This window comes from Anopheles marshallii, chromosome 2 (assembly GCF_943734725.1).
Source record: "Anopheles marshallii chromosome 2, idAnoMarsDA_429_01, whole genome shotgun sequence".
Classification (NCBI taxonomy): domain Eukaryota; kingdom Metazoa; phylum Arthropoda; class Insecta; order Diptera; family Culicidae; genus Anopheles; species Anopheles marshallii.
Window position 1 is genome coordinate 51021624 of NC_071326.1, and position 21665 is coordinate 51043288.

General features: G+C 42.1%; 4 protein-coding genes across 4 annotated transcripts; 3 read left to right on the forward strand and 1 right to left on the reverse strand.

The window, feature by feature from the left end:
• Positions 1 to 7342: 7342 nt before the first annotated feature.
• On the forward strand, positions 7343 to 8568 carry LOC128719946 (probable galactose-1-phosphate uridylyltransferase). Its single transcript, XM_053813589.1, has 3 exons — positions 7343 to 7528; positions 7623 to 8057; positions 8134 to 8568. Exons 1-3 carry the CDS (start codon positions 7343 to 7345, stop codon positions 8566 to 8568), a joined length of 1056 nt encoding a protein of 351 aa, XP_053669564.1.
• A 4124-nt stretch (positions 8569 to 12692) lies between these two features.
• On the forward strand, positions 12693 to 14280 carry LOC128707405 (retinol dehydrogenase 5). Its single transcript, XM_053802358.1, has 3 exons — positions 12693 to 12866; positions 13297 to 13864; positions 13940 to 14280. Exons 1-3 carry the CDS (start codon positions 12693 to 12695, stop codon positions 14155 to 14157), a joined length of 960 nt encoding a protein of 319 aa, XP_053658333.1. The 3' UTR covers positions 14158 to 14280.
• A 1089-nt stretch (positions 14281 to 15369) lies between these two features.
• Positions 15370 to 16035, forward strand: LOC128707850 (N-alpha-acetyltransferase 38, NatC auxiliary subunit). The gene is made up of 4 exons (XM_053802809.1): positions 15370 to 15387; positions 15502 to 15573; positions 15627 to 15725; positions 15787 to 16035. The coding sequence occupies exons 1-4, from the start codon at positions 15370 to 15372 to the stop codon at positions 16033 to 16035; spliced, it is 438 nt and encodes a 145-aa protein (XP_053658784.1).
• Positions 16036 to 16177: 142 nt separating this feature from the next.
• Positions 16178 to 16435, reverse strand: LOC128708181 (cytochrome c oxidase assembly factor 6 homolog). Its single transcript, XM_053803142.1, has one exon. The coding sequence runs from the start codon at positions 16433 to 16435 to the stop codon at positions 16178 to 16180; it is 258 nt and encodes an 85-aa protein (XP_053659117.1).
• Positions 16436 to 21665: the final 5230 nt, after the last annotated feature.

Below are 21665 nucleotides of genomic sequence, written 5' to 3' on the forward strand. Positions count from 1 at the left end.
AGATATTTGATTAGCTTGTATTACTTTGTATCAATATTAATGCTTTCAATATTACCCGATTAGCATGTCGATCGTTTCAAACATTTAAAAACAAAACACCTTATAATTTAAAACATGATTTTGAAGATTGAATAGTTGATGTTATGTCTGAATTACTATCCACTATTTATTTGAATGTTACATTTTTATGTTGAATTATGGTCTTATCAGAAACTATGAATAACCGGAGCCAACAACACTTAATGGTTTTATTTTTTGTAATATACTTCTTCGTGTCAGAATTGGTGTTCGAAAGTGACAAATGACAAACGAATAGTAGAACATATCAAGCGATTGTAATTTCTACAACTAGAATAATATCATTTATTGGTGTACATTATATTGCATGGATGAATGGAGGTTATGGTTTATGTTTAACATTACCTCGCTATTACTTCGTACATGGTATTGAATAAGCTAGCTAAAAGGGGAACATAGGTTGTAGACATCTAAAATTGCTTGATTACAATAGTTAACGAAATGTTTGATAGCAGAGTTTCCAGTTAACACCAAGTCTGCATCTATTATTATCTAATTTATTTTTAATATCTGCGCACGGCTAGATCGATTGGAAATATAAAGATGAAATAAATTTGAATGAAATGATGAAATGTAAATTTGACGGGTAATCGTACACTTCAAGATTAATCAATGTGATCTGTTCGGTTACTCCAGACTGTCACGATATTCCATTAATGGCCGGAATCATACTCTAAACCAGTTTTTTTGTATGAGTTTTGACGTTTCCAGGCTTATCCGCTAACAGCTCGCCATACAAATGGCAAGCTAAGTTAAGCCTAAGAAAGAAGAATTAGATTGGTTTCCCAATGAAAGCAGCTAATTCAAGCTCGACAAAAGTCATTACAAAGAATTTTGCTAGCTGGTCTGAGCCAGGCTAGGCTATGTTTTCCGTGTGCGAAAAATGTAAAAAATTTTTTTTAACGAAAGCAACTGAAAAAACATTATTTTAATAATCAGACTTACATATTATTTCAAATGAATTGAAATTAAAATTAAATTGCAAAACTTTAATCGACTTTTCTCAAATTGCAGTTTCACAAAAATGATCCCTTGTGTCATTCTTTATGTCAAAATGCTATGTCCTTTACGAATCTGTACAGAATGATACAGCCCGGTACCTTATTATTTGACAGATAGAGGTTAAAAGCTTAAGCTTTCTAACTTAGAGTATGATCTGCCCCAATATCGGCAAAAGAGAACAGCTTTTTATAATACAGCTACGTTATATACAGTTTCTCGTACAACCAGCATCTATTTGCATTAGTTTTATTGATAAGCCGATTATCATCACACGGTCACTTCCAACAACTAAATCATAATCGTAGTCGAAACAATCGTGAAAATCATGCGATAAACATCATGATCGTCACGGCAATCGATTAACGCCATTGTACGGTATGTGGAATAAACTTTCATCGTTTTGGAAGCGGTTCAGGAAACAGCTTGTGATATCGATTTGGACTGGTACACTCACTGCCCAGTGACTTTTAATACACCCACAAATGAAGGTATTTTCACCTCATTTCATATGCACGGTACCGCACAATAATCGATTGAAACACGTGAACATGATGCGGTGCTGCGGTGGTGCTTATCAGTTTCGAGGGTCCGTCTCTAGCGTTGGGGAACGGAATGCATGTTTCTAAGCCTGATATGTGTCACAAATGAGCTCAGACGTGTTTTTTTTTTAAACAACTACACATCTACTATCGTATCGATCGTTTGCAGAAGGCAGTAATTTATGTCCGACGGTTTTTTTTTTCATTCGTTTCAATTTCAAATTCGAACCCAACCCTTGCTAATTGGATTGTGAATGAGTGTTCCAATTTTCTCGGCCGTATCTTTTGCTGCGTGCGCATTAACATAAAACGAAACAAAACGGAAAAAGCTAGCTCTAAAACCACCTAACCCACTTCACGTCCAAAGCTTCATGTTCTTATGCGTGATTGAAAACCGATCATCTTCCCGCGGTGCACCTCTACAAAATGGCATGCATCCAGCTCCGTTTTAGACTACGGTCTGCGGATTGTAAAGCCATAATCATAAATCATGTACCTTCTTCCGCTTCCTCCGATCCAGCCCAATGAAGGGCGGTCTTGGTAGGTTCAGTTCCTTTGGTCATACACTAATTGCGATCGAACAGGCGCCCTACAGAGCGAGGTATGTTTCTAACCGCAGTAGTCGGACTGCACCGGTTCACGTTGCTCCAAGCTGCTCGGCGTCGGCGGAAAACTGCAACGCGTTCCTTCAGGCAGCGTGGAGTTGTATCTAGGTCTCAATTCGATCAATGTTGAGCTTGCCGTATAACAAACAGATAGTGTTTTTTTTCTGTTGCATGCTTTTCGATCACCATTTTGTTAGTTTGCCAAGCTACGCAGAAAACATTTGAAGAACACGATGCTAAGCCATATTTAGAGGGAATATTACGGCCATATTACGTTAGGGAAGGAAGCAGAGAAGCAGAATGGTGTTTGGTTGTAAAATTAGTGTAACTCCATACTTTCCTGCCTAGAAAGTGGCGATTGACTGGCGAAAGATATGAAAGTAGCGACGTAATGGATACTATCTTAAGATGCAGTATGGTTGGCGCATAGAAACCGGTAGCAGTTGTACCTTTTAACAGGCCATTGAAACGTTTGATAGTTGTATTTTTTCATCTAACTCTTTCATGTTAATGGTTATGGAGAGAATTATACAAAATAATTCCCCTTAGCAATAGTGGATAAATCTTACACATTTTTTATCGTATTGAATTCATTATCTACAATTATTTTTCAAGACGCTACTGTCAACGATTGTCAAGTTTGTTTGTATTATTCTTGTAAACGAGAATGAACTACAATTTAGAAACTAGCTTGGATCTCCAAATATTAATCTGATTTCTTCTATATTGTAGAGCACCTACCTCACTGTACAACGCTATTGCATAATGCGTTGATAAAGATCTCACGATGTTGGACACGTCATTCTAGGTTATTTCAATACCGTTCACATACAGCCATCCCCTGCGAACAAAGTCACCGAACGTGTGAGCTCCAAACTGGTCCAATTTCGTGATCTTCGGATTAGGGAGTTATTAAGCTGTGCTTCAAATAATGGTTATAATGGCCGTGTGCCTTGAAGTCAGCATCGACTAATTGCTTTGTTACACGACACTCCAACAGTGGACTATTGTTAGGATACGTTACGAAGCGTTAGAGGAGGGTTGAAGACACCGGTAAGGTGCATCGTACCTCGTTAGCACATTCAGAAACGTTCACAGTCTGAATGGCAAGTGGTTGTGTCCGAGCAGCGCTCACTCAAGTTCGAGGTGCTTAGTGTATGCTCGTTTGCATCGGCGTTTAAATCTGCTGCTAGAATCTTCCGCTCTACCTTCTGCACAAATCGGTACAAGGTGATCAGGAGGACGGTGCGAAGGCACGATCAGTTGCGTAATGTTGTGTTTACATGAGGGTGCAACCTCGTTTAAATGTATTGATTGTCACCAGAGAGTAGTAATGCACTGCACAGACACTTAGGCGAAACCGGTTGCTTATTTATCGTCCGAAGTGGTTTATTCGGTCCTTCAAAAGGCGTACCCAATTCGGTGATACTACTACCAAATATTACTCTCAATATTGTCAACATGGTGGGCACTGGTTAATCGTATGGAGAACGTTTGTTTCGATGAGCGGGACTTTCGCTTTTGACCGGATTGTCCCCTCCGCGTATCAACGGTTTTCGTTGTTTGGTTCACGTTCGCTTGGCAAACGCTCAAGAAGGAACTAGCTCCCCGAAAGGCCACCGCATACGGTTGGCCTTCGCTAAGACGTGTCAAGAATGCCGACTAGCTGTGTCCAGCCGTATTAAATTACTGTGCGTTTCTTTCGATGGCCTTACATAGTGGCCTTTATCAGAATATCCTTGGCGGAAGGACTGGTTATGAACGGGGCAGTTGTTGCCGTTGCTTTATGTTTGGATGTTTTTTGCAATCAACAAGACTGGTCCGACGAGTATTGTGTGACAAAAGCAGCTATTATCAGCTCCGGCAGCTTAGACGAGAACGTTCTGAATAAGCGTGTCCAAGATGGGACAAGTCTCCAGCCGTTAGTTGGCTTGAAGCGTGACAAAGCACCTTCCTCCCATGATGAACACGTTCTCATGGGAAACAACTCGCTGGAATGCGGTTTAGAAGATGGTTCGCGGCGTTCAATGTTGACAGATCGAAAGGAAGGAAATTTATGAACCGTCAAACTGGCCGCGACTCTATCCGCGACCAGATCAGATCTTGATTAACCAACCATTGTTGTTTTGTTGGCATGTAAACCTTTCACTTTTTCACCAGTTTCCGGCCACCGACAAGTTCGGACAACCGTGAACATATTCACATTACCCAGATGAGCCTCGGGCAGAAAGAAAATCGAAAACCGATCGGAAAAATGGAGCTGGAAAAATAGTTTCACGTCGGTAATAAACATACGACGCACCGTAGGGCTACTAGCAGGGGAACGGTGGCGAACTTAGGCGAAAGGAAAATGATGATCATATTTACGTAACCGGAAGGTAACCTCCCTCCTCGTCACCCTCTACACACACACACACACGTTTGGCAGTGCAATTACGCTGCTGTCCGAGCGGAATGGATTGGTGGAGGATGATGTTGAGGATCATTTATCGATCGTCGGAGATTCGATGGACGTGCCATAAACAAGCTCCGGTGGGTGCTTTAAGATTTGCCACAGGAAAAGTCACCCTCTTACACACTAGCGTACGTGGAGCGTGGTGCGTACGCGCAGCCAGATGATTGCGAAAGTGGCGAGAGCAAAAATGGTAAACAATAACAAAAAAAACATGCCACGCTCCTTCCAATGTTGTCCGATCGCCTCTCGATTGGCTTCCGCCGGCAGGAAAACGGTTTGCACAAATATTACAGTTTCACTGAATTTAATAACACTAATTAAATTCACTCACCACTCAGGACGACGAGCGGGTGTACCGTGAAGCCGTGAAGATGGTTGGGTGGTTTTTCCTTTGGCCTTCGGCTTGCAACGCGGCATACGCTAGCCCAAAGTCGGAAAGAGAAATCGCACCATCATATGTGCATCGAATAATTTTCCGTTCGATCGCGTCGAAAGATCCGCACAGTTGCTGTCGCGTGAATTGTTTATAGTTAATGTTGTATACCGAGCGGTGGAAATTAAACTATGCTCACCCGTGGGTTCATCGAGAGTTTTCATTATTATCGCTACGGGGGCCTGTAAAACCTATCATCTGCGGCATACGCATGACAATCCGGCTATCGATCTTTGCACTTCGCGTGGAAGAGGCGAACGAACGTGTATTGTTACATCCCTTCCATCAGCATAAGCAACGTCGGACGCTTTCTCGCGACCACTTTTATGCCGCCATTGCACAACCGAGCCGTGCGGTGGCATCGCGACTACCGAAGCACATTCAAAGCGCTGGCCAAAGTGACGATGACCTATCGAGTTTCCACCTGTGGACTGCTTACGACACCGAAAACATCAATTGCAAGCATTGGGGTAGTGTTACCATTTGTTTGGCATTTTTGTTTTTTTTTTTGGTGTTGCTGCCCACAACATCTGAGCGAACGCGAAAAGAAAACCGGCAAAAAGCTATGTGATAACACGTGGCTCCGAAATAGATCAATCGATTTGCTACGTCGTGTATGAACGGATAACTCGTACATGAACCTCGTTACACACTGCAATGGACAGGATCGTAACCGTAAAAAGTGAATAAAAATGAAAGCTTTCTTACAGTACGTGCACAAAGACCTGGCTGGCTCGGTGACTCTCGGACGAAACCGTGCAGTGCTAGCTATTGTCCCTGCAAGCTTTTGTGCGAGGAGAACGGTGCATTGCGCTAATGCAGTGGAATGCATCGGCAGGGCGATTAACGATTAGCATTGGCCACGGTTACTATTGTGCACCCTTCCTGCGTTTTGTTTTGCTGACTCGCGTGCCTCTATTACACCACCGAACGAAGTCGTCAGTGGAGACTTTGTGAAATTCTGATTTGTTTGTCTGTTCCAAGCTTCGAGTGCGAAGGAAGAAAATTTGCTAAATTATTATCGCCATGTATCACTATTTGGTGTACCACAGGTTACTCTTTTTCCTTGTTGTTCTTTTCCTTCTCCTCACATGAATATGTAAGTTTCATTCATCAAAAATCAATTAACAGACTGGGGAAATCTTTAATCTACCATGCTCATTACCGGATATCTCGCGATCGGGAAATTCCATTCACACACCCGGTGTCGTTGACTTGCTTGCTGGAGGTAACCTTTTGCAGCAGAACCTCTACGGGAAACGTACGAGAGGGTGAAAGAAATCGCCGAGAAACTGACCGCCGAACGATACCGAAATAGCGTCACACAGTCTTAAGGTGTGCAGGCAATGGGAGAAATATATTACATCACAAGCGAAGCTGCTTAATTTCCGCCAAACTGCCTATCTTTGCTGAGCGTGTGTGGCTTGTTTTGTTAAGGTTCGCTGGAGCCGGCAGCATTTTATCTTCCACTTGATTTTAGTGCGCCCAGCTGTGGGATGACCAGTTAGGCAACGTTCATCAACTATTCCTCACCTGACCTAGCGGTATATGGCGTAGAAAACTGTTTCCTTTCGCAGTGAAAGAACGGTATCGTAACAAAAAGTTGAACATTTCTGGTTGAAAAGGTGCTATCTGGCGATCATGAGCGGCAATACTAATTAGAGGGCAAACGTATGTTCCCCGAAACGGTTTTTGATTCAAAACACTACTATGTGATAGTTGTGCCTAGATAGTAGTGAATATGGCGGTTTGTTAGTCATTTAGCTAATAGTAACGTTTAAAACAATCGTGATCATTCACTTGGTTGCAGTAGTGTATATGCAGCTTAACGATTGGTAACACTGGTGGCTATTCGGAACTGAACGAAACGGATTTGTGGTTGTAATTAGAATGAATTTTTCAGAATCAAAAATATATGGCAGCCTAAAATGCTATTGAAATGGTTGGTTGGAAAGTGTGTTTATATAAAACAAAGCGAAAAACAGTTATTAGAAAGGATACGTAAACAAGCTTTCAAACGATCATAAAATAAGTACGATCAGAAATGCTTTACAATCAGTTCGTAATAGACCCCTCCAGCTGTTGTTTACATCGGAGCTTATCAAAATGTCAACGCTTATCTGTTTTGCGGGTTGTTGCTACTAGTTTAGCTCACATTGGCCAATATTATGCCCTCAATCAGTACTCCATTATCGCTGGCTGTTAGTTCATCGCTTAGTTTTGCAGTGAAATGTTCGATCCAACGGATCATCAACACCGGCGTTACAATCCACTGAACGGTCAGTGGGTACTGGTGAGTCCTCATCGCATGAAACGGCCCTGGTCCGGACAAGAGGAACAACAGCAGTCCGATGATCTACCCGAGTTCGACCCAGCTAATCCACTTTGTCCGGGGGTGACCCGTCCCAATGGAGTCGTAAGTGTGCATCTCAAGGTCACATTGACTTAAGGCCCTTGAGCCTTCTCGTCGTACGATCGATACTGATACTGATATTGTTTTGTTGTGCAAGAAAAATCCCATTTACGAGTCGACGTTCGTGTTTACGAACGATTTTCCGGCCCTGTTGGAGCAGGTGCCGGAACCACCAGCGAGTGATGATCCACTGTTCCAGATAGCACCGGCACAGGGTACCTGCAGGGTGATGTGCTTTCATCCGAAATCGAACAAAACACTCCCGCTGATGACGCCAAAGGAGATTCGTAATATTATTGATGCTTGGATCGCGGAATATCGAACGCTAGCGCAGCGTTACTGCTGGGTGCAGATTTTCGAAAACAAAGGCGCCACAATGGGATGTTCAAACCCGCATCCGCACTGCCAGATTTGGGCTTGCTCGTTCTTACCGAATGAACCGAAGATTAAAGATGATATGTTGCGGCAATACTACGCCAAACACGGAACACCTTTGCTCGATGATTACGTGAAGCAAGAATTGGTTAAAGGGGTAAATGAACGCGTTGTAATGCTGCCTTTAATGATAATATCGTAATACAAATTGCAAATTTTTTGGCGCTTTTCAGGAGCGTATTGTCATCGAAAATCCAGACTGGCTAGTGGTGGTTCCGTTCTGGGCAGTATGGCCATTTGAGACAATGCTGATTTCACGGAATCGTAACAAGCGTATCTCAGATCTAACAGTGTCCCAGATCAACAGTCTAGCGATCGTGATCAAGCAGCTGACCATCAAATATGACAATCTCTTCAAGTGTTCGTTTCCGTACAGCATGGGTTGGCATGGAGCACCCACGGCAGAGCTAGCGAGTGGTGCAACAAGTGACCAACATTGGACCCTGCATGCAATTTACCTTCCACCTTTGCTTCGATCGGCCACGGTGCGAAAGTTTATGGTGGGTTTCGAGTTGCTCTGTCAATCGCAACGTGATTTGACCGCTGAACAAGCTGCTGACAGGCTGCGCGGACTCTCCGGCCAACGACACTACAGCGATCAGCTTTGATTTGGGTACCGATGGGTGAGCTATCTAATCGTGCCACGGTCATGTGTATTCACTGTTGGACAGATAGCTTAGATAAGGGCTTAGGTGAGGGTCTCTGTGGGTGTACGTATATTCTAGTGCTCATAAATAAAGTATCTTTCGATCCTTAATGTATGCCGAGAGTGGAATTATTTAATTGTTTTTACGGATATTATTATTAAATGGTGGTTTCCTGGAGATAAAATGCTGCTGAGAAAAATTCACGTCATGTAAAAGATGTGTAAAAAGTATCGAATATCGTTTGCTCTCCCAACCATTTAATAGAAAACGTTTGTTTTTCGCTCATTTACATTGTTTTTGTGTGATAGAAGACGCACTTAAACTTCGTCACATGACAGCAATCATTCCAAGGACATAAGTCGAGCGTGCACATTTAACACTTCGATGAACTGGGTAGATGGGCTTTTGGGACGCGAAGAAATGCCCAACAGCCAAACCTTGAAAGGGAACAGTTCATGCAAGCGTATCTCCCATAACTCGGGTTGGGTAGGACGTAGTACTGTTAGGTTCGCAAGCAATTTATGGTTCCAATGAGCACTTTTCAACAAGGACTTGGTCAATGAATGGGGCAAAAGGACGGACCATAAAATGGTTGAAAATTTTTTATAAAACCATTAACCGTGAATTGGGGGAAATCGCAATATAAATGTGACGAATTCTTAGAGAACCATAAATGTTGTCGAAATAACTATTGATACCGTGAGTTGATTACAGATGTGTAACTGTAGGTTTGGCGATGGGTGTATGTTTAAATGTATAAGGTTGGCTATAAACCACAACTCTGGGTTGTGCTTTTCCTTCGAGTCTTGATTGCTGTATAAATTACGATACCTCCAATGAAGCGGCAAGTCAATCCCTTCACTTTGTTGCTTTTGCGATCATCGGTCCCATCCATTTGACATCATTGTGCAAAGCAATTTATCACATTCCTTCAGCGACGCAGATGTTTGTAAGATCCGCAAAGGCCGAGGTTTATTGATCGACAGATGATCGCACCCATACGAATGCCATATTTGCAGAGCATGGATGTGGAACCATTATGGCAGTGGGAAGGGGAAAGTTAGCTTGGAAAAAAGTCACACCGGTAACCCGAGCAGTGACGCCGCGTGCCACACCCTTGGACTGAGTACACATGTTTGCGTCAGCAAAATATGCGATCTACGACTCGAGGCACCACTGATGACCCATATGGGGCCATTCTTGAGCGTTTGCTTGCTCGTCTTTTAATTTAAGCCCGCAAAACAAGATATTCCAGCACTATTAAGCTAGTATGCCCAAGTAGATGAACCAATGCGGGAAATGTGCGGCTGCAATACGTCTTCAGTTTCCGATGTTTGACTGCTTCTAAATGTTAGGTTATTTGGTCCATGTTACGATTCGGTCAGTCGTGTGATGGTCAAGAGCTGGAATCATTCCATAAGAGGTTTGCTGTACCGATCCGTTAGTTCGTACGATAAACTCCATGTCCGTGGCCTGCGCTAGTTGGTCAAGTATTAAGTACCATCAACCGACTGCGTGCCTGTGGCCGAATGAACTTTGTATAACTGCATATTTGTTCGTGTTCGAACACAACCTCGGTACGCGGTATAAAGGCTAATGATGGAATGCCTAGTTGCGTTTAACTGGGGCTGAAGCTTAGGAGGTTGCCACAATGAAGCGAAACAACCTCGGTCACCTGCGTGATCACCATTGTAAACATTGCCCAGTTGTAAGGGGAATAAACGGAATGCTAGACAGCACTCTGTCGCTATCGGTGGGATGTGTTCGGGAACTAGGTTATTACTGGAGGATCGTACGTGCACACCCTGGCGAATTGTCGTATGTATCTCCTCTAAACAATTATTTCTATTTCAGGAAGATACCGACAAAACTAAGCTAACTACAATTTTATTAATCGTGAATGTTTTACTTGATGCAAACAAATCACGACGTAATCAGTCTGTACTAAGCTCAAAGGAGTTGAGTCCCCTTCATTAGACGAACAATCGCTCTGCAATGCATTTTCACCACAACTTTGGTAAATCATTCCGACAACAAGTGTATTTATCAAACCAATATGTGCAACGAACTCCATTCAATTTGCAATTAAAGAGTTTACGGTGGGAGAATGGAAATAATGCCCTTTACTTTCGAACAGAACATGCGAGATTGGATACGAACAAATCGATGCAAGGCAAAACATTCCACGTGATATTAAAGTGCTTGAGTAAGCAGCTTTTACGGTTGATATTGTCGATTCCCATCTGGAAATGCTAATAGACATCCATCTTCCGGTGGGCCACAACACAATGGCGGGCATTGAATCTCCGGTGGGAAGCCACACCTTCGCGTACCGTTCGTGACCTTGACAGTGGCTGTGGATGATTTCATACTATCGACTCGACAAACGCTTCCAAAACGCTCAGTGGACCAAGCAGAATAATAATATAAAAAAGCTATCGAGGACAAGGAAACGACAGCGACGCAGAATATCAAATGTGATTCGGATTAACTCACAAACAACTGTCGTGCGTTGTGGTGGGGCTGAGATGTTCTGGATGAGGAGACACCAGACTGTGGTTGGGGGTCGGTTGGCCACATTTGAAAAGGCAGTTCCTGGCATTAGTGTCGCTTTGCCGCAAACGGAATCAGCTAATGATCCATTGTATTGATGGAATATTCTGATCGCGATCAGTTTCATCCGAATGGGGGCTATGTAGCGTGTTGCTTTTTTTTTACGAAACAGGATTTTTAGTCAATTTCACTTGATCGTCTTGGACATCTCACCAGGAAACGGATATCACTGTCTTATTCTTCTAACAATAAGAATGATTTGGTGGTAGAAGAATTGTATTTCTCTTTAAATAACACTGTTCAGTTCGCGTTATGAATATGTTGTTTATACCAATCAATTCACTGTTGAAAAATACATCAAGTGAAGTCGTTACATGAAGATACCCTGAATAATACAGTACATTTCTGGAAATGGTGCATCACACCGTGCAATAAATCACCCGAAGAAGCCTGCGTTGAAACAACTTCATTACGAATGCTGTTCGTTTATGTTCGACCGTTTGGAAAATATTCCACCCGTTATATTTTGAGCGTTTCAACCATAAAAGATAGTGTTTATTTTGTATGTATAGTTAAGATAATAAAAAAAATAACGTTTAATATATACGACTGTGGGGAATAGTAATGACAGCATGTTTGTTTTCCGTTATGCAATAAGCCTGCAGCAGAAACTCAAAGCGCACCGGTAGACAACAGCGGGCGAGATCGAATAATGCGAGTTGCACAAGCAGTGTAGCAAATAATTAGATATTCAAACCACTCCAAACACCGGGCCACATTAGGTGCATTTGCGTGAGATGTTGCCATCGATCGGTTCGATACAACCACACTACGCCGGAGAAGATGATCATCAACGAGGGTTTATTAATAGTTTGACTGTTTCTCGATTTGAAGCAGTGCCTTTTCTGTTGTTTTCGCCCGTTCGCATCGAATGCATTGCAAAGACGGAACCAAAGACACAATGAAGTTTGGCTGTGATAAGACGTAAATAAGACGGTTTGAAGGAAAGGTCCAAAAAATGGTATTACACAAGTGATTGGTTTGTGATGCATCTTCAAGTTTGTTACGATCGAGCACCGATTCGCACCTGTATATGTATATGTACGACTTTCGCTTTCTATTCCGCCCCAGCTGTTAAACGCTCGATAAGTCGACGAGGGACCAATGCGAGTTGAGTGCCGAAAAGTGGAAAACAAAATGGAAATATATTCCATGCCGATCATAAAGCTTGCGCCGCTGAAAAGAAAATAAAATAGTCCAATAATTTTGCCTTCGCGCTGCCCGCTGTTTGGGGTGCTGGAGGCCTCAGCGAATAGATCAATTATGAAACCATGCCTTGCAGTAATATCCATCGTGCACATTCATCAGCCGGTGTGTGACGTTATTGTCATGCCGTATTAACGTGAACTAGTAAAAAGTGCTTATTTTCACAAATTGTTTGTGCTATGCTTTATTTTTCCAGATTCGATCGTGAGGATCTCCTGCGATAAAACGGAAGAAACTTGCTCGGTGTCGTACGTTGGAAGCTCAATATGGAAGTCCAAACGGCTCTGGTGTTGACGATCCAGCTGATAGCGTTGTTTTCGATAGCAGGCGCATTGCTACTGTATCTGTTGTGCAAGGTGCGAGGAACAAGAGATGATGCGACCGGAACGCAGAAAGGCTCGATACTGATCACCTGTGCGGATACCGCCCTGGGACTGCAGGTAAGCAAGGCGTCCTTCACGTCTGCACTGAGCAAAGATGCAAATGGTTTGTTTCGAAGCTCTTATAGCTAAAGCTCTTATAGCTATCATTACTTTCTCTGCCTACCACTAAGGGTGATAACTACTTTTATCACTTTATATCCAATGTTGGCTTTACTTGGCTGTTGTTCGTACCGTGTTTATCAAAGCGTACGAATTGTCCGAAGGCTCCCAAGCGTAGTACACATTGTCCGCTTTATCTTTCACTTAATTTTGAATAGATTTATTTTCTAATGCACTGCCATGGTACATTGAACAAATAGTACAGTTAGTTGGAGCTTTATTGTCTCTGATAGCAATCGGATAGCTTGGACATTTACTTTCCACTAAATGAACTTTTCATTGGCTTCCATACCACCTAATCACTAACTTTGCGCCCGTTTCTTTGCAGATCTGCACATTCTTCGCCAGCAAAGGACATCGGGTGTTCGCCGGCATGAAAGACCCGGTAGAGTCCCTGCCAGCAAAGCTGCTGCGCGGTTGGATGAAGATGCGCGAAAACTCCGACACGCCGGTCAGTGGTTCGGTCGTACCGATGAAGATTGATGTCACGCGCGAAGACGTGCTGCGCGAGGCGGCCGAATCGATGGGTGCCCATCTGAATGCGGGTGAACGCGGGATTCTGGCCGTCATCAATACGGCCGGCTCGGTGTATCGTGGCCGCATCGATTCGCAGGACTCGTTGCAGTGGGAAAACATGTTCAAGAACAACGTCATGGGATGTCTGCGGACGGCACGTGCTTTTATCGGATTGCTGCGACCCACTCGTGGTCGGTTGATTCTGCTCGGTTCCGGTAACGATGACGATGGGTTGACCGTGTTTATGGCCACACGTAATGCTGTCCAGGGATGTGCCGACGCGCTACGCAAAGAGCTTAAGCCATATGGTGTGAACGTGGTGACGCTGGACTCGCGGGGTGTTCCGGCGGAGTCGTTGTTTAAGGCTCCGGTTCCGTACAGTAAGTTTCAACTGTGAATGGCGAGAGTGAATTCTACAACTAACTATAATGTCTATAATGCCTGGTCTACAATAGCTATCTCGGACGAGGAAGGTGTACCGACGCAGTATAGTGCGGATGTGCTCACGAGCTCGGCGCTGGGCGTTATCGAACGGGCCCTGTACGACACCCGTCCCAGCGAGACCTACTGCCTTTCGGTGCCAAATAGCAAGTTCCAGATGAGGTTGCCCTGCCGGTCATCGTTGAAGATTTCCGCCAGCCGCGCGGACTCGAAACCCATACAGAGTGTCTGAAAGCCCAGCGCACCGGTAGCGCTACCGTTGTTAGTCAGCTTCCGGCAACAGTGGACGACAGATTTCAGAACTTCTTTGTGCCTATTCGTTTGTCTAACTTTTGTTTTGCTAAGTGTTGCAGTAGGAGCGGGTTAATATTCGCACCGATCAGCTGCAATGGTCGTTCCCACACAACTTCAATAGATCGCTGGATTACAGTGGTAAGGAGACGGCGAAATAATTTTGTGACGGTTAGCTTCCTTCGTGAAACCGTGGACAAATGCGATATTTTTTTTTCCATTCCCTGTGTAAAGTTTGTTTATTTTAAGCAAATGATATGATTGTTTTAGTGTAAAGTACAGAAATAAATAACATATCTTATTTCGTTCATTGGTAATGAAAAAAAAAGTGCGCGTAAGATTATTTTTCAAATTCAAAACCCACGGGCGGAATAAAAAAGAGGTCCCACACGACAGAACCGAAACCGTGCAGCAATGTGCGTGTGCGAGTTTTGTTTAGTAATGTTGCCTACTTGTTTAATTTTAGCTCGTCCGTTGCAACTTCCGCTTTCCGTCGCCTTCTTCGTATCCATTCTTCCCAATTATTGTGTCTTTCACATTTTCCCTCCCAATTTTTCCTTTATTTCGATTTTCTATCTTCATCTCCCTTTGGTTTAATCACTGTTATTAAGCAGAGGTTAAGCTATCTTTGTATATTTTGAATGGAAAACAAATGAAATATGTGAAAAATGAGACAAAAGAATTAATTTTAAGACAATATCCTATTCGAATCTTTCCCCCGGAGCATGGACTGACTATCCGGCTACGTGGAAAAATAAATCGATACGGCCTGGCTGTTCAAACGAAGAAAAAGATCAGCACCACCCGTTTGACCAATAGTGTCGATTCATAGTTTGTCGGTCGAAATAATACCATTGAAGGAGCATTTGAAGCTACCTAATACAAGTGGTGCGTACTATTATTGGACGATTTGTTTTTCATTTTTATTTAGTTTGACTCGTGCCTACGTGTCAACCGAATATTGAGACGAGATAATAAATGCATAAAAAAACCATGTTATATTTACAAAGCGAGACTGGACAACAAACGGTCCAAATTTTTTTGCTTGTAGAATTTTTGAAACAGCTCGAATTAACGCTACTCGAAATACCCCGATGAAAATGATAAAATAATCAAACTGTCAAACGGCACCCCACAGAAAATAAACAAAAAAATGAAGCAGTCGGATAAGGTAAACAATTAGGTTTCTGCTTCAATTTTCGTTTTAAAAGTGCATCCGCTGAAGCGTTTGAAACTAAGATTGTGAATACTAATGCTATGAGTTAACTATGGACTCTCTTTACAGGAAAACCAGGCGAATCCTGTTTCAGGGATGGAGGGCTCGGACAGTGCTTCCGCTTCGGATACAACAAAGGCCGTATGTTAGCAAGTATCAGTGTTTCATTTGGATACTTATGAAGCATCTTTTAGAAATACCAACAGGTTCTGAATCAAGCGTTTGCCCAAATGGACATTCAACAAAAGGAATCGTGGGTCCATGACACGGACAGTAGCTCAGACATTGATGAGGTAAGATAGCTACAAATTAGATGGTGAACTAGATTTCGTACGATTTGATTACCATTTACAGGAGTATGTGAAAGAGAACAAACGACAAACACTGAAAATGTGGCTAAATCGATTGTTTCGAATCAAAATGACGGATGGCCGGATACTGAGTGGTTATTTCGTTTGCACCGACGCAGATGCCAACGTTGTGCTACAGGCGACGAGCGAATTTACCGAGATAGGAGGAGAAGAACGGATCCTTGGACTGGTCATGATACCAGGCCGGTACATAGTGTCGATAGAAGAACGAAACCCAAGATTCACGTGGTAACAAACAAATACACGATTGTTTTATTTTCTACACGTCCACTAATTCAAAGCGTTCCCCTAACATTAGTACTGCTCAGCGAAAGAAACGTAGTGTCTTACTCGAAATGTCTATATTGTACAGGTGATGCAACAGCTGAGCATCATTATTTTGTTTCGTTGAGTGGTTCGTAACCTTTGGCCATTTTTTGCTTAAACTGGTCGTAGGTTCGCTTCCGATCGAAATGCTTCACCCACTGGGCAGGGCAGGATTGCTGGTACAGTTTTCGTAGCTGGATGCATTCTTTAGGTTCTGGTGCTTGCGATGTACATTGGTAGTCGGGTGCGTGCTTATCCAGACAGGCCCAATATTCGTCTCGACCTTTCCAGCACTTTTCACGAGCCTCTTTATCGGGAAAAGACATTTTTTCCGGTCCGTTTTCGGTGTTTCACAACAACAATCTTTGGTTAAAAAACAAAACGTCAGTGTTGGACGGTGGGATACCATTCGGATATGTACGTTAAAGGTTAGATGACGTTTGGCTGAAGGAATAATTTAATTTTATTGAAATTATGAAAAGTATTATTCGAAACGTTATTTGTTGTTTTATTTTTGATCCAAAACATCAAAATTTCTATACACTTAAGAAGACATTAAAATTGCCTTCAATATAGAATTTTTAATCAATGACTGACTAGCCATTAGTCTGGCTTACCCTACTCACTAAAAGATGGCGCTTTTAATGCTTGGCAAAGCATGCTATAAATTTATATGTCTGCATCCAGTTGTCGAATAAATGTTTCGCATATGATTGTTGATTGTTAAAAATGAAAACATATTTCGGAACGCTAACGTTTATAGATCGTCGCAATATGAAAATGTTTTGACCGTTCTGAACGATATGCCATTTTGAATTGCGTTATTAATACAAAACTTGGTGAGCCTGATCTATCTGCTAAGGCAGATCAGCTGGCTAATGTAAATTAAACTTAGATTACTCTCAGTCGTGGTACTTCCGTACCGTGGAATGAAACGCATGCACCATTGGTGTTAATCCTCATTTAAATATTTATACAGCTGCTGTGTAATGTGTTTCCAATAATTGCGCTTCGGATCAATCGATTATCGGGTGAGAATGAAATTGAATTTGTTTCAATTATTATGAACCTAATGAGATACCACACGTTGTTTTGGGGGCCGGCAACGGGCATGGATCCTACCCGGTCTGTAGCACATACAAGCGGGTAGCCGTCTCTGTAATGACGGGTTTCCCAATATCGGTTCACAAAAGCAGAACGGCAAATGAAGCGCGGTGACGGTTAAACATTCTGCTCATCACCCCAATTCTGCAGTGGATGCAACGCAGTGTGCTGCCGTACAAGCGCTTATGCTTCGGTCACTATCAACAACCGTTGTTTGATGTTTATCGGCATTAATTAGGCACCCGAAATATTCTGCAGCGAGCAGGTCCCCGGGAAAAAGCGGGCTATTTGTAGTGAATGCCAGCTTGTAATGGGGCGTTAACGATTTTTGCCTGTTTGTTGGCTGCGGCTGCAAAAAATGTTTGCTGTTTGTTGTTCTTGAAGCTTTTTTTTTTTCATTGTATCGTCCGTTCGTTTGTCTTCGTGGCATCCGGCTTACAAACGGCTATTTTGCTCCAATTAAAACTAGATCGTTTTACAATGTGAAAGTGCTAAAAACACAAAGGACTCACGCCCATGGTACCATGATTGCCACTCGCTGGAGGTTCAAAGGCATCCGAATGGGAAATCCTTTTTACGATTATTTTCCCAGCATCGCCAGGGACCGATTGGGCGGGTTCTGGGCTGGAGAAGAAATTGAATTGACAGCATGAAGCGAGACTGGACCCTTTTTTTCGCACCCAATTTCTCTTGCCCATTTCCTTTTGATGAGCGAAAAATGCCATTATCAGAGGAAAAGGAATTTTTGCCATCGCGGGAAATATAAAAGATATCGAGACCAGCCATTTTGGTGTGTGCTTTTTTCCTCAGCGGAACTTTTAGCTCTAATTGCTTTGAACAGATTTTGAATGCGTGTTGGTGTGTGATTTTTTTTTATTTCATTCCAGCTGTTTAGCGGAGAATTCATAATCGTATTTTATTTAATCATTCTCATTTGTTTCCAATAATGAAATTTCCATACTTGTGCAAAAAATCACTTGCAAGGCCGAGCAGAACTGAAATGTGTTAAACGTCAGCGACATCTATACGAAAATTACAGTTTTGCTGTATGACTCATGATGAGTTTGTTTGACTATAAAGACCACATTTCCATATTCATATTTGAGTAATCAAAAACACCACAACGGAATAGCTTATGGTCTTCTAACACTTTGAAAGATTATTGTTGAAAATTTTTATTGTGTGGGGGATCCAAATGAAGCAAATCTATCTCAGCTCAGCAGAATATCCAACAAATTAGACAAATAATTTTGGTAGATAGGTAGAAGTTTTACTTCAATGAATGTAGCAGATGCAAATGATAGCGATAGCGTAAAAGTCATAAACAGCAGTGGAGGTCAAAAACACAACAGTCTGTAGAATATCTGGTAATCATGTAAAAAGTCACCAAGGCACTAATATCAGCATCGGCAAGATCTGCTGAAAACTTTCGAGGTATGATTGTTGTTGTAAAAGACGCCCGCAAGTTCCTCTCTGGAATGCTCTTCTGCCGATGCGAGTATTGCAGAGTAAACTAGTATGGCTCTTGAGACTCTTTTGGGAATTTGGTTCTAGGGGAGAGTACTTATCATCAGAAGGTCATCTGAGGATACCATGGAATACAGAAGAAGTACCAGATTGTTAGAGATTGTGAAACGTCACTTCGACTTTGAAACAGCGTATCAGTTGACGATGACCACCTTGAACCAAGGTAGAGAATTGTGCATTCTATGTAGTATACAAACGCCTACGATACAGTTGGCACATAATACAATGGCGATCATGACATCCGATGGTCCAATGGTAGACACGATCTTGTATCGAATTCTAAAGATATGGACAAGACACGCGAGAAGCGTGTGAGTTGACTATTTCAAGTATAGTTGAACATGTCAGAGGTGTCCTTAGATGCTTGGTCAGCTCAAGTCGCTACAGCATAGTTTTACACAGTTTACATAATCCTTAGCAAAATATGTAGATCAGGTTCCTTAACTTCTTCAGGACATGTAATATTTAACACTATTTAGTAATTAGTTGACCCGTTCATAGTTGACCACGTTGTGTCGACATGGCCAGGCCACCGACCTATTTTCTTGAGGTGCTTTCGTCCACCTCAGGTGAATCCAATCTGCGACAGGTTTTGTTCCAAATTGATCTAGCAAATGAGTTGTGGGAAGTGTTGAACACTTCCAATACTTCGAATACGGCTTAAGGATGGCAAGAGGCTTCTTTTACACTCATAGCTCACAGCGTTTTCAAATGTTTGATTGCCATATGGAGGTTTGATGTTTGAATGCTGTGTGTAAAATATTCCTTATTTTCATGGTAAAAACCTTATAAATGAATACACAGTAAAACACGCAGAAAAAAGCCAGCTTTTAAATAAATTAACCAATATTAATTCATAAAAGCCAACAGAGCCTAAGTACACGCTCGTCCAAGTATAGATGCGACTACCCCGGAAGCCGGACGGGAAGAAAACTCGCCAATTGCATTTGCATAAATTGTGCCTTTCTCGAGTGAAGCGACTTCATGAATGGATGAGTGCATCCGCAACAGCTGATGGGCAAACTGTGGCTGCTGTCAGTGCTCCCTTCTGCTGCGTATTGCGTGTATGTGTACGAGCTTTTTTTTCGCTTCAATCGCCGCTATGCCGGTTATTTTAATTCCAGGCTTGCTGCCTTCCCGCTTAAATGGAGGGCAAATAGTTTAAATTCAATGATGAAGTTTAAATCTAATTAGATCTTCCGGTTTTTAGTCAATATTAGCCGTTCGACGCGTCTTTCGCGAAGCGCACTCCGGCGCACGACTATGATGCACTTGAAAAGCTGTGCATCGTACAGCCAACATACCAGCTGAAAGTAGATGGAGCAAATGGGAGAAAAAAAAAACAATAAAACCCATAATAATTTGCTGCGAAGGAAGACGAACAAGTTTGCGAGCGTGCACCTGGCACCGGATGCATCGCATTTACGTGCATTTGCACACTGGTCAGATGGAGAAGCCGGCAAGTGGAGCTTTTCTTTGTATCTTACGCTCTTTCCGCCTGATTGGAAAACTATGCCAGAATGTAGGAGAGACTTCATGGATGATTGTGCTGTCACAGACTGTTGGTACGGTAATACGAAATTATTCACTAATGCATCTGATGACTCGTCCCTATGTCACTTATGTAATGAATTTATTCAGAATCAATGTAATAAACTATAAAATAGTGAGCATCTAATTTTGTAGGCCCAGGTAAAAGGTTTGCAAATTGTTTCAAGACTACAAGAATAGTAGCTCAGGCAATTCAGTAGTTGAAGGATTTGTTGGCTCGATGACCACAAAAACAAATATAACACATTAAATTCATCTGCAGCTAGTTTATTTTTTTAAATCTTGAATAATTTCGTTTTGATTTGGATGGATTTGCAATGTTTTCTAATTATACTACTTAATTATTATAATTTGTCAGCCATTTGTCCCGATCTTCCTGGTGACCACCACTCCGTCTCAATTTGGGCCTATAACGCCATTTGGTCATTCAACCATTGGGATGATGTAAAAGGACTTTACGGACTTGATCGTCCGGTGTCATTCTCATGACGTGACCAGCCCATCGTCATTGTAGCGGCTCTTCTATTGTCCTTCCACACACGGGACCTTCTGAGCGTCTTCCGCTCGAACGCGGCTAAGAGGATAGGACGAAGTCCATGTATCAGAGTCTGTATAGGTTAGGATGTAGTCCAAATTTCTTTCGTCACGACAGGTGTTTTGAGAAGAGAAGTTTCCTGAGACTATTACTTACTTACTTACTTACTTACTTACTTACTTACTTACTTACTTACTTACTTACTTACTTACTTACTTACTTACTTACTTACTTACTTACTTACTTACTTACTTACTTACTTACTTACTTACTTACTTACTTACTTACTTACTTACTTACTTACTTACTTACTTACTTACTTACTTACTTACTTACTTACTTACTTACTTACTTACTTACTTACTTACTTACTTACTTACTTACTTACTTACTTACTTACTTACTTACTTACTTACTTACTTACTTACTTACTTACTTACTTACTTACTTACTTACTTACTTACTTACTTACTTACTTACGAACGAGCTCCCTTACACGTCGCTTGATAGAGTCAAATCAAACGTCTCGTCAGGTTTCCTTCGCTATAGCATGTGTCTTTTCAAGGTGGCCACAACGACTTTGCAGACTTGAAAACTATTTCATAGGTTATATTCTTCACCATTATTCCCCTTTCAATTGTTGAAATCTAGCCTACCAGTTATTTTCAATTTAAGATACCCTTTAACTCTAAGCCTGATAGTTTGGCTTACATCATGTCTCCATTAGGGAAGGATTTTCAGCAAATTTTTCAAATTTTCGTCCTTGTTCCAATTGCAGATTAGGCCTAAATTTCACCGTTTCTATCTGGTGAAGCAATATATTTTCTATCACGGTGTCG

What these genes read in the sequence shown, in the direction of transcription:
- LOC128719946 (XM_053813589.1), top strand. Translation starts at nt 7,343, where the DNA reads ATGTTCGATCCAACGGATCATCAACACCGGCGTTACAATCCACTGAAC. An exon ending in TGACCCGTCCCAATGGAGTC is followed by an intron (nt 7,529 to 7,622) that starts GTAAGTGTGCAT and finishes TTGTTGTGCAAG; the next exon opens with AAAAATCCCATTTACGAGTC. An exon ending in AGCAAGAATTGGTTAAAGGG is followed by an intron (nt 8,058 to 8,133) that starts GTAAATGAACGC and finishes GGCGCTTTTCAG; the next exon opens with GAGCGTATTGTCATCGAAAA.
- LOC128707405 (XM_053802358.1), top strand. Translation starts at nt 12,693, where the DNA reads ATGGAAGTCCAAACGGCTCTGGTGTTGACGATCCAGCTGATAGCGTTG. An exon ending in ATACCGCCCTGGGACTGCAG is followed by an intron (nt 12,867 to 13,296) that starts GTAAGCAAGGCG and finishes GTTTCTTTGCAG; the next exon opens with ATCTGCACATTCTTCGCCAG. An exon ending in TAAGGCTCCGGTTCCGTACA is followed by an intron (nt 13,865 to 13,939) that starts GTAAGTTTCAAC and finishes GGTCTACAATAG; the next exon opens with CTATCTCGGACGAGGAAGGT.
- LOC128707850 (XM_053802809.1), top strand. An exon ending in CTTCGGATACAACAAAGGCC is followed by an intron (nt 15,574 to 15,626) that starts GTATGTTAGCAA and finishes AGCATCTTTTAG; the next exon opens with AAATACCAACAGGTTCTGAA. An exon ending in GTAGCTCAGACATTGATGAG is followed by an intron (nt 15,726 to 15,786) that starts GTAAGATAGCTA and finishes TACCATTTACAG; the next exon opens with GAGTATGTGAAAGAGAACAA.
- LOC128708181 (XM_053803142.1), bottom strand. Translation starts at nt 16,435, where the DNA reads ATGTCTTTTCCCGATAAAGAGGCTCGTGAAAAGTGCTGGAAAGGTCGA.